The 19,196-nt window shown below is 40.4% G+C and overlaps 1 protein-coding gene across 8 annotated transcripts in view; it reads left to right on the plus strand.

The window, feature by feature from the left end:
* KHDRBS2 (KH RNA binding domain containing, signal transduction associated 2) overlaps nt 1-19,196 on the plus strand; it is a 325,396-nt gene that overhangs the window by 71,661 nt on the left and 234,539 nt on the right. For all 8 annotated transcript variants that reach the window (XM_083431747.1, XM_083431748.1, XM_083431749.1 and 5 more), the window contains exon 2: nt 3,653-3,780. In XM_083431747.1, coding sequence (XP_083287873.1) covers nt 3,653-3,780 — 128 coding nt within the window. The remainder of the gene's footprint in view (nt 1-3,652; nt 3,781-19,196) is intronic.

Raw genomic sequence — 19,196 nt, forward strand, 5'->3', positions numbered from 1 at the left:
GCACCTCTTTTTCTAGAAAAATAGCACTCCAATGGATGCTCTAGCTGCAGGACACTGGATTTTAGGATGAAGCGGTGAGGCCTATTTCATCCATGCATAGCAATTACACCCAAACAAATTGTTCTGAAGTGATTTTGTAAGCCTATCAAAGTGAGCTGTATAGCTGTTACTCTGAAGTAAGACCCATTGCGTTTGACCGGTGGTACTGCCCTCGAAGGAAGTATGCATAGGATTGCTGCAGATGTGCCTGTCTGTTACACAAAGCAGTACCCTTCTCAGAATGTGTGTTCTGATGTTCAGCCCAGACACTTTGGGCTGAGGTATTGTTTGGGTTTTTTGTTAAGTGTGTAAGTGTGTGTTGTTTGCTGTTGGTTTTTTGTATCTTTATTCTAGAGTTTGCAGTTATTCATGTGGAAATTGTCCAGATCGGTTTTGTATTTTTTTAATGTTTGATTTATTATATATGCCTACTTTTTATGTTTTAGTTATGTATTTTTCATGTTGTAAGGAGCGTTGACCATGGTTTGAACTGTGGGAAGGCAGCATACAAATAAAAGTATGTGTGCATGTATGCAGTGCTTTTTTCAGGAGGGACGACACTCAGGGGTATGCATACCCCTAAACATTTTGTGAATTTTTGTACTTTTGTCCATTTACTGTATTCATTTTTCCCAATTTAAACTATAAAATGGTGATTTTCTTGAGTCAAAATGACAGTGCCCCTAAACATTTTTTTTTAGAAAAAAAAGCACTGCATGTGTGTATACGATGGTCTTTGCCACTCCTTTGCTTTCATGAGTTGGTGTTTCTGGAGTCACTACGGAACAAGCAAGAAATGCATTATTCTGGGCTACCAAAGGGGGCGATAGAGCACCTTGTAAAGAAGGTGCTGGAAGGCTGAACTAAAGTTGCTACAAAGAGAAAATGGTGGTTGTGTGTTTCTGACAGGCCAGATATATATATATATATATATATATATATATATATATATATATATATATATATATCTGGCCTGAGGTTATTTATTTATTTCTTTGTTTGCGTGCTGCTCCCTGCAGCACAATCTTTATATTTGTAAGTAAAACAGATGATATTACATGAACAGGACAAAGTCACCAATACGCTTTCCTCAGAGCAAAATGCAAATGCACCCTGTGATTTCTGAAGATCAGGGAGAATGACTCTCTCATTCATGCGCACACACACACACAGAGAGAGAGAGAGAGAGAGAGAGAGAGAAAGCACTATTTTAGGTTATCCACATTTTATCTTCTTTAAAGCAGCTCTTCAACTTTTCCAGAAAGTTCCTGCTGTGCACACATTCCTGGCTCAGCAGGGCCAGGCTCATTAGCAGGTTTCTGTTTGCCGAGAAGTGTCATTACCAGGGGCTCAAGCAGCAAGTTCAGCAACAACATGTTGGTTGAAGAGGAGAAAAGGAAAAAGCCACAACACACCCCTCACTTGGTAGAGGAAGCAAATCCTACTCTTAAGACAGGCAACTTATAAGGCTGCTGTAAGGCCAAACAAATATGCTCAAGGGAGTCTCAAGCCCTTAACCGAGAGAAATTATTATTTGTTTGCCTCAACAGTTCCTTAATTATATTCCGGATTTCTAGTTCACTATTTCATATGAAATAGCAAAAAATAGGGCAATAGAACATCTTGTTTTTGTATAATCGTGGTATTTTTGTAGGAAGCTTCAGTGCTTTTTTTCTGGCAGGGACGCAGGGGTACGCATACCCCTAAACATTTTGTGAATCTAGGTTTGGCCTCGTTGAGGGGCAGTATTTCAATATGAGTAGGAAAATAAGAGTACCCCTAAACATTTTATTTTAAGGGGGGAAAGCACTGGGAAGCTTTAACCTGATCAAAGGACTAGCCATTTTCAGTGTTAGTGCTGAGGCCTGAAACAGCCAACACTATAATAAAGGAGAATGCCATTGTTAATTGGCAGCATGGCTTTCCTTCAGATGAGGAAATCCCTATGGTTTTCCAGAGCTTACTTCCTCTTATTAATGGGCCTCATATGCAGAATAAAAACTTCAACTGCATATTTCTTCCGCTCATAAATAAACAATTCTTGTTTTCCCAAGAGTGTACCCCTATTTTACAATATTGATCCAGTGTCAGAAACACTAGATGAGAGGAATGCAGGTCTGCAAAGATGTCAGTCCAAAAGTGCAAATCAGTGCTGGATTGACCTGCACCAAGACACAATGGCTTCCATCTGGTTTAGAGGAGCCCATTCTCCACATCAGGTATGATGGGACTGAAAATGCCATTGACCCGATTGTTCCTCATGATGCCCCCCAAAAAGGCATAGGATATTAACAGCAGTGAGCAGCTATCATCACGGGTGAAACACACTCCCTTCTTTTCTTGCGAAAGAAACATCTGCCAGGCAGTACTCAACAGACACTTTACTTATTTATTTAACTTATGATATCCCCTCATAAAATCACTTCTCTGAGTGTTGTACAAAAAGAAGAGAAAGATACAATAAAATATTTAGGAATGATTGGCAGACAGGAGCTCAAAGCACAGCTCCTAGCACAAGAGCTGAGGCAAGCCAATGGCTCTTCAGCGCAGGAAAACATGTACTGAAGGAATAACATTTTAATGAAGGGTAGAGATAGTTGAGGAATTGATCCTTGTAACTTTTGATACAAGCTGGGTGGGACCATGCTAACATCTGTCATTCAGAATTTAGCCTGCAATCCTAATCCCACTCAGTTACCATGGAAACTCAATAGGACTTACTTCTGAGTAGACATGGTTAGGCTTGCACCGTTAGTTATCCATGCTTTCTGAATGTTTCAAGATTTAAGGAAATTGGGATTGTTCAAGATCCTTTGCTTGCAACATTTTTGTTAACTGGAGCTTTCTCTTAACCAATTCCTTGTTGAAATTATGCAACAAACTTGAGGGAGAGGGAAGAGGCAGCTCATTAGAGACTTGAGAGCTTAAAATGGGAACATTGTGGATTGGGAATTATTTTAGTGAAGTACCTGGGTCTGTTTGTGGTCACCCTTCAGGAGCATACAAGAACAGGGTGGTGCAACATTGGGCTCCCATGATTTGCCGGCGGTATAAAACTTCCGGATTGGCCAGGCCTGATATAAATGTCTTGAGTCTGGCCTTCTTCTCTTGCCTAATTGCTATAGTTTCTGTATGCTTCACTCTAGCTCTCAACTTCCATAGCAGAACCCAGCTAATGCTGAGTGTCCTGCTGACTGCTATCATAAAGTCTCCCTATGATTGCATCATAGGTTCCGTTGAAATGTCAGCTGCAGCTTAAGTTGTATAGTATGTTGGGTGGTATTCAACCAAATAGTTGTGCTAGTACAAGGATATTTGCCACTAGCACAATAGGATTTACCCCTCCTATCCTCCATGTGTGCCACATGCCATCTCCAAATGTTCTCCAGAGGGTTGGTGGGGGCCCTCAGAACAGATTTATGGGTTGCATGGTAGGGAAGATGGGGGAGAATATTCACTCTTGCATGGACAGAATTTTCTCCTTAGCACTACTCATTCTTTTGCCTGAGTCTATGTGGTTACTCATATAACTTCCAAATAAGAAAATAATCCTGCATCAAAGCATAACAGCCATCTAATTATAGATTCTTTTTTTTTTGTTCACCCTTCCTAGAAATTGAAAAGTTCCAGAGTTCTGATGAGAAAAAGGAGGATGAAGAGAAAAAATACCTCGATGTCATCAGCAACAAAAATATAAAGCTGTCAGAAAGAGTATTGATTCCTGTCAAACAGTATCCAAAGGTATTGTAATACCTATATAATATAAGACAGACTGTGCTATTTTGATAGATGATTGTGGTTATGGTTATAATTAAATGCTGTGCTCAAAGTGCTAAGTCAGGGCAGTATAAAAAGAGAATTAAAATGTATTCATGCCTCTTTATTGTTTCTAATAAGTGTTGGATCAATATTTCAGATTGGATTTTGAGGGAATACACATAGAGTTCAGACCAACTCCATTAAATTCAATAGGAGTTTTGACTTTGACTACAACTCAAGGTGGATTGTACCCCTTTACTGTCCTCCTACCCCCCACATCTCTATCTCTTGGCTACCTTTACTCATCATGTAAGGAGTTGATGGTTCTGGGATTGGTCTAGCCAAAAGGCTATGGCATGGCTAGGAGGAGGGGCTGGCAAGTGAGGAAGTACTGGGCAGGCTGTGGCACTGAGGTCCACATGAAAGTGGCCCAGGTTTTACTGGTGGGTCCTGGTTCTCTGTTTGAAAAGCACTGGTTGAAAGGGAAATAAGAAACTTACTAGACACTCCTCTGACAAATCCTCTCATATGATAATTTGGTTTCTTCCCACTTACTTGCCTTGAAGTAAAGAAAAATTTACATCTCAAAGGAAGCCAGTATTATTTTGAGCAAATTTGGAAGGTGCCACTTCTGCAAACCAAAATTCCTCAACACAGATCTGCATAACAAAGATCCAGGCAGGAGGTAGTAATATGTGTGTGTATGTGTGTGTGTTTATTTATATATATATATGATGAAGTAAAGGAATGCTGCTTTCCCCTGTGCAGCCTTGTATTTTACACAAATAGTTGTTGTCCTGGCAGTATTCAAACTGAAATGGTAAACACCCCCATTTATCTCTAGTGCAATTTTTCCTGCTGATTTATTGTCACATGGTATTTGGCCTCACTATTAGCTTTGATTACACTCTCCACTTTTCACTTTATTCTTTCATCAGCAATAGCAATAAATTACAGTGGGTAAAAAAGCATATCGACCCAAATGAGAGGTGTGTATAAAAAAAGAGAGAGAAGGAGAGGTGCATTGATTCCAAGATGGCATTTACCTCCTGAATTGTGAATATAAAATTGATGTAAAATAATCATCAAAATGGTAAAAGGCACGAGAAATAGGCATTGCTAGAGGACGGCTTGTTATTGCCTTGTTAAGATGTTGCACTGTTCCTAAATTGGTAATGTTCTATAGCATCACTGCTGCTCTGCCCTGTGCCTGTTTTGGGAATCAAAGGTGCTACTGGCAGCACATCCCATATTTTTCATATAATACCAGTCATGGGACAATATACAAATATTCTTAATAATAGATTATGATTATGTTTATTAAATTTCTCTACTGCCCTTCAACCAAAGAGCACAGGGAGGTTTTACAATAGAAAAACACAACCCATAACAGCAGCAAACAAAAACAATACCCCTCCCACAGTTTAAAAGGCCATAGATTGTTTACCGGTAATTAACCAAAGGCCTGGGGGAAGAGGGATGTTTTTGCCTGGCGACTAAAGATACATAACAAAGATACCAGGTGAGCCTCCCGGGGGAGAGCATTCCACAAGCAGGGAGCCACCGCAGAAAATGCCTTTTCTCATGTTGGCACCCTACGGACCTCTCATGGAGGAGACATATGAAGAAGGGCCTCAGATGATGAAGGAGCAACTTTCTCCTTTTGTGCTATAGCAACTTTCTCCTTTTGTGCTATAGAAAGATTTCCTATCCTATTGCCCTTACAACTAGCAAAGCACATGCACATAATTAAATGCAAGGATTTCCGTGTACTCAGTTATCAAAGAAGTGGTGTTCAGTTCAAGTGGCCTGGAAGATTATGACAGTTAAATCCTAACCATTTCTACTAAGTAGTGAGACCTATTAAACTGAATGAGTCTTAGGATTGTGGCCTAAATTGAGAGTGAAGAGGTGATGTGTTCAGAATCCTGAGACCTCTTACATTCAACTGATATGTGTTTACAGTGGTGCCTCGGGTTACATACGCTTCAGGTTACATACGCAGCAGGAGGCCCCATTAACTAAAGTGGTGATTCAGGTTAAGAACAGTTTCAGGTTAAGAACGGACCTCCGGAACAAATTAAGTACTTAACCCGAGGTACCACTGTATTACATTTTATCTCCTGCGTCTCTTCCATTACAATACTGAAGGCAAAATAATAATCAGAATGTGGTTTTGGCTGGAAGGAGCATCCTCTTTCTCATTTCTAAGCTTGCAAATCCATGTAAAGAATAATAACATCATATATCTGATTTAAAACTCTGGATTTTACTGTCCGTGTTCTGTCATTCCAGAGCAGCTCAGCTAGTGATGGCGCTGAAACCCCCCCCCCCCATCATTTCTTCTCTTTTAGATGTCTCCTCTCTCTAATCCTGACAGTCAGGATTTCACAGCACTTGCTTAAATGTGTTTTATTAAAGTATTTTTTTCATGAGTAACAAAAAGGACCTTCAGCATCTCTGTTTTCAAATCATAGAGTCCTTCATGCAAATCAGTTGTATTCAGTTTGAGACATGATTGTTATGGGTAATATGTGGCTGAGGGGGAAAGAGAAGTGGGGGAGGGAGTGGGGAGGAGACAGAAATGGGGGGAGACAATAAACTTTCATTCTCTTTCATAATATATGAGCGGAGCTTTTGAGGCACATTTATCACCCCCTGGAAGTGCATTTGGAATGCTTTGTGAGCTTAGGAGCATTTTTAAGTGAGTCTTTGTGAGGAGAAAAATAGGCAGTGGTAACATCATAGGTTAGGCTTTGGGAGATTGGATGTGCCAAGGAAAGAGAAGTCCTGCTGTCAGAATTTAGTGCAGCTAGCCAGGCTTGCATTGCAAGCTTTCTGTTGTCGACCATTAAATAAGGCCCTTGCTGAATTGTGCAGATGCTACAGTTTGTTTTCATCTGTCAGTCAGCCTTGGCAAGATTCCAGGCAATCAGAAACGAATTAAGAATAATTCTATTAAAAATTTTAAAAGAGAGGAAAGTACTGGTGTTAGCAATCCACCTTTTGAAGTGTTTCTCAAAAGACTGTATACGTAGGACATTGACAGCTTGTCTCCTTGATCAGCTTGATCAGTCAATGGTGGTTGTTTACCATGGCAGATCATTCTTGTCTCCAGATTAATTTCACTGTACTGTTGCTTTGTTAGGCATTATTAAACTTGGTTGCTATTTTTAGTTGGACAGGGCCATGTTACCCCACCATTCCTCTTTGCTGTGTCATGGATATTACTAAAAACCCACCTGTATTTTGCTCCTAAGGGAGGCTCTTCATAGCTAGCAGCAAGGGAACATTTGCTTTCAAAGTTGGGCCTCACGCTTTCTTTCCGGTGTGTATTTGGCTTCCCTTTCTATTGCATTTTGTAGTACCAAGAATCTGCCACATCCTTTTGCCGCATTGTTTCCTGCTTGCTCAACAAAGCTCAGACAAATAAAGATATAATTTCATTATTTATATATTATGGCTTGAAGGCAACATGGGCAGTTTGTCACAAGCTCTGTAATTATAAACACTGGGTTATTCCAACCTACCATCCCCAATTCTTCAAGGAAAAATGCATTTTCATTGTTCCTTTGTTGCAGGTGGGAAGTTGAGGATGACAAAAAACAAAACAAAAAACATTTTGTCAAAAGAACTCTTCCAGGTTCCCCACCCCAGACCAAAAATGAGAGAGAATAACCTTGGGTTTTTTTAGTTATTCCTGGGAGTTCATTAAATAAAGGAGACCCAAAGCCCCTTCCCCATCTTCTTCTTTGTCACTCCAAGAGAAACTGCAATGGGCCCTTCTCTGACCTGAATATTTTTCTGATCCAGAGAAGGGCTAAGCCTGGGCATTTGAGGCAGTGTTTTAAGAACCCTGGGAATTCATATGGAAGCTGGACCCAGATAAACCTAATGTCAGTCCATTGGTTGAACTCTCAATCTATTCTCAGATATGGTAAAATATCCTCAGTATGGCACTAAAACAATCATTAGTCATATATTTCATGTATGCAGTTGCATTCAAGGGTCTCTGTGTTGTGCTGTGCACAATGGATGGGATGAAGCAATCTCTTGTGGTGCTCTTGAAGGAGTAAAAATATCCTCAGTATCAATCAGCACTAAATATAATGACTTCAGTTAAAATAGTCACACTCAAATCAGTATTGAATCTACTCCTCCAACTCTACTTCAAAGCAGAAGAGGAAAATATTTAAAATGAAGTGACATTTTCTGAGGAATAAGAACTATAAAATGTGAATACGACTATGATTGGAACATGAATTCCAACCTTGAATTTGTTTGGAAGGGGAAAATTAAGACACAAGCTAGACCAGGGTTTCCCAGACATGTGTCTCCAGCTGTTTTTGTAGTAAAATTCCCATTATCTCTGACCACTGGTCCTGCTAGCTAGGGATGATGGGAGATGTGGTCCAATAACAGCTGGACACCCAAGTTTGGGAAACCCTGACCCAATGAATGCAATATATAGTAACCCTCCTTAGACAACACAAGTGAGTGTGGCTGATTCTTCATGGAAGCAGGCGCAGGAAAGTAGTAGAAGGCCCCCTTTTGAGCAACTGACATTCAGTGTGACTTGTCTACCATAGACCCTAAGTCTAAGGGGTTGAGGGGAACTTTTTCAGGCTGAGGACTATATTCCCTTCTGGGACCCCATGGCAGTGGTGAGTGAAACCAGAGGCAAAAGTGGGCCAAGTAACAAATGTGAATTTTGCCTTTGTACAGTAGGCTACCACTCTCTATCTTCCATCCAGGCAAACAGGAGGTATTATCAGAGTTTGGGGACACATTTCCATCCAGGAAAAGACACCTAAGGAAAATTAGAAGCAGGTCCACTAAGGGATATGGCTTTGAGGGAGCACTAATGGGGCCAGAGAGAGCTCTGGAAGGCCACATTTGGCCCCCAGACCAAAGGCTCCCCAGCCCTCCTGAGATACACTGTACTATTCCTATGATCAGAAACTATGAGAAAAGCCCTTCTTTTTTTGACTGAATGAGCAAGGCTGTGTTCTTGCTATTTGTACATGCATAGGACCTGTTCAAGCAGGCTGCTGAGTGATGTAGGTCAGGGGTGAGGCCCACCACCGCGACCCTGCTGTGTATTTTTTACATTCAGTAAGCACACCTAATGTGGTTCGAAGTGGCCTAAGGTCACATTAGAAATCAAGAAACTTTAAAAGAAAACAGTTAGAGAAGCCTCCTACTGCTCTGCTGCAAATTTCCATTAAAGGAGCCAAGTTATGAAGAACAAAGCAATAATGTCCTGAAATTAAGGGCTCACTCACAATGTAAATGCTGACATCAACAGAACACTAAAGCCATGAATGGTGTCACTATAATTAGGTTAGATGTAGCATAGCACAGATTTTTTTTTTTTAGTATTCTTTCTGCTTCTGCCAAAGGAGAAGCTTTACTTATTTCAGGCATAATTACATTTGTCACGTATTTTGGAAATGCAAAAAAGCATGCTAGCACAAAGAGGCAATATGACTTTCAGAGCAGATCATGTAAATGCTTTTCGTAATATGATTAGAGGGATGAGATGACTGATGATAGCATGGAAAGCAGAAAACAGTGCTTTTCCTTCTCATTTATTTTCTGCTCTTGATTTCCCATCAGTGGATAACTTAAACTGTGGGGTCAACAGTGAACATGATTTGGGAAAGAATGTTTGAAAATACTTTGGCAATTTATATATTTCTATCCCCAAGTAACAGATGCATATGTGTGTAATGTGATTTGTATAAATCAAACATAACTGAACAATTTGCATGGGATTTCCTTTTCCACATTGCTTTTTGGGTTCCCCTTGTCGGGGTCAGCAGGACATGTCATTGTCACCAGCAGCTTCCCTGAGCTCATCACTCTAATAGCAAACTTGGACAAAGTGTGCCTGCAGAAATGGAGCCTAAGCAGAGCCACTGAAAGGCAAAAGGGAGGTATCAGCTTGGAAACCCCAAAGTCTATAAGCGCTTCAAGAGGTCTCAGGGAAAGGGTTGCAGCTAAGTGAGAGAGCATCTGCTTTGCATGCAGAAAATCTCAGGTTCAATCTCCAGATCTCTAGGTTGGACTAGGAAAGAAACCCTGGGCAGCCAGTCAGTGTAGTAGACATATCAGTTAGCTGGGCCAATGGTCTTAGTCAGTATAAGGCAGCTTCTTATGTCTAAAGGTAAAGGTAAAGGGACCCCTGACTGTTAGGTCCAGTTGCGGACAGCTCTGGGGTTGCAGCGCTCATCTTGCTTTACTGGCCGAGGGAGCTGGCATACAGCTTCCGGGTCATGTGGCCAGCATGACTAAGCCTCTTCTGGTGAACCAGAGCAGCACACGGAAACGCCGTTTACCTTCCCGCCGAAGCGGTACCTATTTATCTACTTGCACTTCATGCTTTCGAAGTGCTAGGTTGGCAGGAGCAGGGACCAAACAACGGGAGCTCACCCCGTTGTGGGGATTTGAACTGCCAACCTTCTGATTGGCAAGCCCTGGGCTCTGTGGTTTAACCCACAGCGCCACCCGTGTCTACAGAAGTACAATTTTTTTTTTTAAGCCTGCGGGGACAGCCCCTCCTCCCAAAATCCAGGCCAGTGAAGACTGGGTTTGCTCAGCAAGCACTGAGCATTGACTGAGGGTCGGGAAAGTAAAACTGAAAACTACAGGGGGCAGAATGGAGCATTTCATGGACACTTGTCTTTCTGAAAGAGAAGCTATTGGTATTGAACCTTTACATTAGATCTGTGGCTCTTTCCATCTGTTGACTGTTCCTGCCACCCTATCCCACCCAGCCATTGCTTCCATTTCACAAACCAATTTTGCGTGGTTTGGGGTTGCTTCCAAAACCTGCAGATACTGTGCATATTATCAGAAAGGACCAAAACGAAAACAAAACAACAACAACTTAAGCAGGCAGAAAAAAAAACCTGCTGTGTTGAACAGGCAGTTTTAGTATTTATACCAGCCCTGACCAATCCTGGGCTTCTTACTACTTGTCAACTGTGGGGGCTAATGTTGCATTCCCCTACTTCCTTTTAAGCTGGAAAAACCCTCTGAGAACAGAAGTCCCCATGTTGCTCACATGATTAAGCCCCAACTCATATTGTTCACTATATAGACACTTTCTGTATATGGAAAAGAGGTAACATATGGAGCATCCCTGAGCTCCAAAGCCATAGAAACAATGGGAAGTAGTAGAATGATATCGTCAGCTCTTTTGTTTTCAGCACAAACAGTAACTTGGAACAGTATTGCTCCATTAGTGCTGTGAGCCCAACTTCTGGAAAACCATATATTTACAGAGGGTTGGTTACTTTCACACTCCAGCTGGCAAGGAAGACACTCCAAACAAATCACCTTTCATCACACACGTCCCTTTGCAACCGAGTAACAAGAATATGTGCTTTAATAATGCATTGCCTTTTTTATTTATATTGCTGCTGCAGTCTGAGCAGTGCAACCTCAAAATGCCTATTTAGTCAAACAAGAAAATGAATGCTAATAACATGTAGCATCTATAAGAGGCTCACTATCGTAAATAGGATCACAGGGGATGTATTAACTAGGATATGCTGGGAGCTATTTTGTGGAAAGGGAGAGGAGCTGAAAACACTTCCAGTCATATCAGTGTGACTTTTTTAAAATTTAGCACTGAAGAAAGTGATCAATCATTGAAAAGCTAACAAAAGATCTTTGCAAACACAGTAGCTGTTTGCAGTTGTCAAGTTGGGCTGAGGATAATAAGAGAATAACAAACTCCTTTCTGAAATGATTTTTTTACCTAAAGCCTCAGCCAGATAAAGTGTGATCAGTTGCTCTTAAATCTGGCTGGAGTTATTGAACATTACCAGGAAAAAAATATCATAAGCATTCTATAGAATCATTTAGATACAGGAGGGAGCCTGAAGATATAAGGATTTAGAATGTAAAATAGATCCCATTTTAAATATGTCTATATAAGTGATAATCAACATTGGTCATATTGAATTCAGAGTTGACCCATTGAAATTAATGAACTTAAGTAATTTAAGTCGATAACTTTCAGTGGGTCTACTCTAAACTTCTGTCCTCACCCTGGGAGTTAGTCTCGCTGAATTACTTCCAAGTAGATATGGTTAGAATCATAGCCAGAGTTGGAAATTACTAGATATAGATATAAGAGGTGTGTGAGAGACCAAATATTTGCCTTGTATTTGTGTGTGTTTTAAAAAAATAAAACTGTTCCTCAGTTGTTCTGTGATCTTTCTGTTTTGATCTCTTTTTGCAGTTCCAAGTTGCTCTGTCTTAAATGAAGCTTTATGTTCCCTATTCACAAAAATGAGGAATCTAATAATGGCTTTAATTCCCCACTCCCTTTTTGGCTGAAGTGGATGAAATTTGAAGGCACATGAACATCTTCAGAGTGAATTAAACCTGCCAGATAGGTCTTGGGATGTGTAGCAGGGAAGTAAAAGAATATACTTTACTCCATTAAAACTCAAAACTTCATATTAGTTTGATATTTTTGAAGGGGGCAGAAGTGAGGATTCCCTGTCTTACCTTAAAATAATTAAGAGTTGGCCAAATGATTTGTATTTTCCTTGTATATCTCTCTCTTTGTTCCAAAGGTTATTAGTTAGTTAAACCAGGACAACATGGTTCAAACTGAAACAAAAAAACCCCTTGCATTACATTTTTATTTTTTAAACCATCGGTTTCCCTGTTTTAATTATAATATTTAAAACAATCCAGAGGTCTTTGGTGATCTGCAGGTGACGTTGGATAGCCTCACATTTTGCAAAGCCCAGAGAGTTATAGAAACATACTCCTATTTTCCCTATATAAGATGCCCCCATGTATAAGACACCCCTTATTTTGGGGGATTCCAAATTAAGAAAACACCCCTCAGCACTACCCATGTATAATATGAGCCCCAATTTTAAACCTAATTTTTTCGTTTAAAAAACCCTAGTCTTAAACATGGAAAAATACGGTAGATACAGGTAAATAAATGAGCTATACAGGGGGGGGGGAATAGTCAAATGACATGAGGGTTTTGGTGAGGGGTTCAACTTCAGGGTGGTGTTGATGTATACTTCAGTTCGGTGGTGGGGATGAAGACTCCTGAATTCAACTTGTTTCAGCGTCTATACAGAGCCAGTGCATTCTGCCCTAATATATAGTACAGTGGTACCTCGGGTTACAGATGCTTCAGGTTACAGACTCCGCTAACCCAGAAATAAAACCTCGGGTTAAAAACTTTGCTTCAGGATGAGAACAGAAATCACACAGCGGCAGCGGAGCGGCAGCAGGAGGCCCCATTAGCTAAAGTGGTACCTCAGGTTAAGAACAGTTTCAGGTTAAGAACGGACCTCCAGAATGAATTATGTTCCTAACCAGAGGTACCAGAGGTACCACTGTATGTCTTACAAATTTAAATATATGGTAAGCATATATGTCTGTGTGTTCGCCTTCATCTGAGCGTTCATTTGTTAGGAGAAGCAGCACAGATCCCAGTATTCCTTTTGGTGTTCTTTCTTGGGAATGCAGGAGAAATTCAATTCAATCCACATTTTATCTAATTCACACATTCTTAAACAATGTGCAGACCAAAACACAGCCATTTTTCAAAATTCACATTTCTCTGAATTTTACAGTACAGTTCTCCAGCAATGTAATGTGTCCAAAAGCTAGCATACAACAATATTATATATTAGTGAAAAATACTGCATAAAAATTATTAGAAAATTTGCTATGAAAAAATGTGTATATGAGGCAAGATTACATACAAACATGGATATAGTAGAAATTTGCACTAAAATCCTGGTGAATTTTTATAAGGTAGGGTTGTTATCCATTTTCTGGTTGAGCTGAAAAACTTACACTCTTACATGACATTGGGCCTATATTAAACTAAATCATTGCAGAAGCCAGTTCAAGGTTTCCCACTAGCGCAATGGGAATTGCCCTGTCCTTAGCCCAAGCACACCCTGTGCCATCCCCAAAATTTGCTCTGGTGGGTTTAGGGAACCCTCAGAACAGATTTATGAGGGGCAGGAGAGAGAGAGATGGAACCATAGTGATGGAACCTTAGCCTTAGTGCTGCATTGAATGTACAGATTTCAATTTAAATCCTGTTATAGGCCACAATTTTTTGTATAGCTGGTTGCAGACTTTATCAGCACCACAAAAGTGTGAGAGTTAATGCGCACAAGAAAGAGGTTTGGGTTTTTTAAAGAACAACATGGAATGGTTTTGTTTCTTCAGTCCATTTTCACAGTTCATTTCGTACTATTGAAACCACAAATGAATTAACCACTACTTCAGATAAAGCTAAAAACTCAACGACAGTAGAATGTCAGGACAGATTTTCTCTGGAGTTCATTGCTTCCTTCTAGTCTCAAGACGGTAATTTAATTGCATATTTTGTGCTGTTCCATGTTGACAGCACCTGGTGGAGTCAGCTGAAGAGTTTGAATGCAGAGACATACCAAGAATATATATTTCTAAATAAGGCAATTTGGAGAAGATCTCTGAAAAGCCTTCCAGTGATGAGAATAGCAAAACCACAAAAAAGTTACCAAATGCAATAATGATATCCTCTTATCTGTTTGAGTTACATGTGTGGTCACTAAGGCCCAGAGGCACATACTGGGTTGGATTGAAATAAGGCTTTCTTGACTCATGGAATTGCTGTTTTATCCCTTGTGAAAGAAAAGTGAAACTATATTGCCCGATGTTCTCTGTTTGTGTAAAATCTAGCACAAGATGCTGCACAAACTATGAGAACTGCTACAGAACTATCCTGTTGTATCCTTGTGTGAACTCCTGGTGAAGCCCTTGGGCAAGTATTTGTGGAACATTTCTAGTAACTGTTTCCCTTAGGTTTGTGGCTTGTTGGACCCAACTCATAGACTACAGTGAGACCTGGAAGTTGTTAACAGGGCACTGGGCTACTGCTTTCTCCAGAGGCCTGCTCGCAAGTCAACAAATGCTCACCACATGCAGCATGTGCAAATGCAATCATTGGGGTAGGGTGGCCCAATGGAGTTGACCGAGAACAGAACAAGAGACTGCTGGATCAGGCCAATGGCTCATCTCATCTAGCATCCTGTACTTGCAGTTGCCTACCAGATGCCTGTGGGGAACCAACAAGCAGGACCTGAGCTTGTTCCCTCATGTGGTTTCCAGTAACTGGTATTCAGAAGTATTACTGCTTCCAACCATGGAGGCAGACCATTGTGTAGTCACATTTTAAACCATACCAGTGGCAGCCATCACTGCCCCCTCTGGAGTGAATTTTGCATGTTAACTATTGTGCAGTGTGAAGCGCATTCCTAGGTCTGTCGTGAATCCTCCAAACATTCAACTTTTTTTTTTATGTCCACAATTTATAGTATTATGAAAGAGAGAGCGAAATAAACTTTTCTCTGTCCACTTTCTCCATGGCATGCATAATTTTAAACACTTCTGCCATGTCACCTCTTATTCACCTTTTCTCTCAACTAAAAAGTCCCAAATGTTGCAACCTTTCCTCATAGGGGAGTTGCTCAATTTCCTTTATCATTTTGGTTGCCCTTTTCTCAAACTTTTCCAACTCTGTATTTTATTTTATTTTTAGGTGAAGCGATTAGAACTGTACATGGTATTCCAAATGCGGTCACACCAGAGATTTATATAACAGCAGTATAATACTGGCAGTTTTATTTTCAGTTTCTTCCCTAAATGATCCCTACCATGGGATTTGCCTTCTCAACAGCTGCCACACACTACACTGTAGGAGGAGAAGCTGAGATAACTCAAGGACAAATAGGCTAAAAACTTAATAATAAATAGGTGCCTTGCTACCCCCCCCCCAATGTTTTTGCTTTACAAGCTTTTGTCCTGTATTTGTGCATGTGCATGTTAAGTATTTATTATTTCATGCCTTATAATTGATTAAAACCAGAATATCCCAATGGATAGCATATTAGCCTTGGAATTTATACGTTCATGTGCTCCCACAGCGAAATAAGCTTGTTGCATGTCAGTAGGTGACTCCTTTTATTCAGCCACAATTTCCTGGGAATTATAATGGGTGCTACCACATTGCAAAGAATAATGAGATACATGTTGCAAAGCACTTTTCACACTTAAAAAAAAGTGTTGTAGAGATTATAAGTAATAATCATAAATGACAATTAAGGTAAATGCTGAGTCCATGGTAGGTTTGACTTATGAGAGACAACCTAGATTTGGCCTGAACTGTCATAAAACTGTCATAAAACTATCACCATTGCAGATATGGAAATGAGCGTTTCCTATGAAATGTCTCCACAAGGAGAAATTTGGCTCAATATTCGCATGGCTGTACTTCAATTATAGTATGAACTGGCAACATCAATTTTAAAATTAAGCAGAAAAAGCGTAGGTAATTCTACTCTTCTTACTGCTCCCCACCCCCAATAACTAAAGGTGGATTTCCCCTAATGAAGGGGGAGAGCATCTTGTATTGCTGGCTTAATCTTTACTGAGATGAGAAAGGCGAATTTGCTTCCTGTTTTGCAAAATTGGCAGCATCAACACACACTTCAACCCCACTGAGCTCAGTGGATAGAGTTCATACGCAGTGTGTATTCTGGCTGCAGAAATGCTTCAGCCAGTAGTGCAGTACCTAAGAATGTTTGATCTCCTCTTGTCGCTTCGACAACACAAACTCTTCTTTATTTTATTTGGCCTGAACTGGGGATTGATTCAGTTCTCCTATTCTCTCTTCAAGATATCCCTGACTTCACTCCTCTGCTTTCCTGAATGATTATCTCACCTAACATTCCGACCACACAATAACATTGATACTCCCATCCCGCCCCCTCCACAAATGGTCCTGAAATTGTCGGCAGTATCTTCTCTTCAGAAGCAAGGATATAAATAGGAGCTCTCTTAGATCAGATTTTATTTCCCATGGAGGAATGGTCCAAAAACTTCAGGCTACAAAGCTCTTTACAGAGCAAGTTGGATAGGTAATAATAGGAGTAGCAGCAACTAATAGTAAGTATTCTTAACTATGTGTGCGCTTGCATAGCTGGCTCCTAAGCACAAAGGATACAAGTGTTGAAAGCTGGTGTGGGTGATCTGTCTCCATTAAAGTCAGTGGGAAAGGCTGTGGTACTGAACCTAAGTGTTTGACCCATTACAATCAAAGCCAAACTGGGCTAACTATACACTGGATTGCCCAGTTGCAGATTAAGTTACAAATAGTTTAAAAACTATTTTCAATCACATGTCCATCTTGCCTTCCCTCCAGGAGCTTAGGGTCAAATGAGACAAGAAATAAATTTAATGAAGTCAGCCTATGTAGACAATATGTTAAATGTATGAATTTATTTTATGTAGGGTTTTTTTTCTTTAAGCTCATGGCACATAGGAAGCAGATGGGGAAACAAGAGTGGGGGAACTTTTCTAGCCCAAAGATCACATTCCTTTCTGGATGACCTTTTGGGACCACATACCAGTGGTGGTAAAAGTTGTTATTTTCCCTAGGACAGAAGTTCCCAGGCTTGGTTGGTGGGGTGGGGGTGGCAGGAGGAAAGTGCTTTCATTAGGGGCTGTGGTGCCATCTTCTCTTCCCATATTTCATGGTCTTGATCCTGATTGGGCTTCCTTGCACTGCAGTGTGTATGCTGACCTAGTTTCACAAATTCACATCATATCATTCAGTTTGTAAGTTAGAATTGCATGTACAGTATGTGGTTGATCCTCACAACCACCATCATGAGAGAAGTTGGCCTCATAGCAGCTGTCCCAAGGCTTATTCATAGGTAATAAGCTATTGGAACTCAGGCTTCCACAGCCCAGTTCACCATGCTGTATGGCACACTGGCTTCCACTTGCGTGTCTCTTTAACCGGGGAGTAATCATGTCAGTTCTTTCACCCCTTCCAGATGTGTGCACTTTGAGACTTGATTTTTAGCGAAGGTTGGCTTTACGTTTGATATAGGAACCTTCAGATCTTTCCTACGGTCATTGGTTGTCAGGCGCAAGTAAGCGGCCTGATTTACTACTACATTACTGTAAATTTTCCCTCATTTAATCCCCTTGATTTCATGGCCCATGGATTCTAATGATACTTTTTAAGAAAGGTGTGATAGCCTTACAATGACTAATTGGATTGGCAGTAAAAGTGGAGGAATTTATCAGGCAGCTTAATGGATTCTAAGATATATGAGCATGTGGAGAGTACCTGGGAGGCCATAGTGAAATGAGTATTGTTTTCACAATCAGCTGAAAATCTGTGGCATCTTCAGTTGATAATTTCTTAACGTTGTTATTTCCCTGTGTTTCATGAAGCACCTTGGTCTTCTTTCCACATCAGTTTTGGTGCATATTTTTCTTCTCCTCTGTTGCTAGTATAGCCACACATTGGCCCATTTCAGACATATTGGGAAAGGGCATGTGTCTGAGCCTGATCACTCTAGACCGACTCAACAATTTGGCTGTTCCCCCCTAACCTGTTCTGGCTGGCCTGACCAATAGGGCTGAATATGTGGCATGCCATCATTGCCCAGCCAAGAATTGGATCGTCCTGTTATTCTCTTAACTGCATTTTGGGAAACTTGAGTAAATGCTGTTACTTATTTCATATTTCTTCACTATACATCTATGTAGTTAAGAGTTATAGCCGTGTCAATATGCATGGTGCTTTATAGAGTGGAGTAACCAATAAAGAGGTCCATGCCCCTGAGGAAATTACAATCAACTTTACAAAAGAGGAATCAAAAAGAATAGAGGCGAAGGAGTGGCTAAGGTAAGAAGGATTGACTATGAGCAAATTCAAATCTAGGCTTTCACTAATGGATTAAAGTAAAAGCTTCACAGACAAGGTAGGCTTTGAGAAAGGAAGGTAGGCTTTGAAAAAATAACCCAACGCGTTTGCTCTGAGAGGGAATTGAAGACACCCTATCATCATCATTTTTTACATATAATATTGTCTGCTTGAAGACTGCTTCACTCACCATCTTTTCTTAATTTGCTGGTATATAAATGGATTCACACCATGGTGTTGCATCTGTTCTTCACAAGTCTCTCAGCAGATATTTCTCATTTCACTTCATGGATTTCTGAATCGGCCTTTCACATTAAGGCTACATTACTTGCACGGTAAAATTAAACTGAAAACAGATATGATTTCAAAAGATTTATTTTTAAAATGATTTATAATTTTATAAGCTTATTTGCAGAAATAGCATACAAACCAGATTCTTCGCATAGCCTGGGCTGTTGTCTATCTCAAAGCAAAGTTACCATGATAAAGTGCTTGGGTTTATTTATGTTTGACACTGTGGCCCGGTGAAGCTATAGCTCTGTGTACACGAATCCTTTGTAATGGATTACCCTGAAAGTGAGTCTGTTTGGCAACTTTTAAATGAAATTTTCAACACAGGAGGTATAAGGTC

This window comes from Podarcis tiliguerta (assembly GCF_965153285.1).
Source record: "Podarcis tiliguerta genome assembly, chromosome: 3".
Taxonomy (NCBI): Eukaryota; Metazoa; Chordata; class Lepidosauria; order Squamata; family Lacertidae; genus Podarcis; species Podarcis tiliguerta.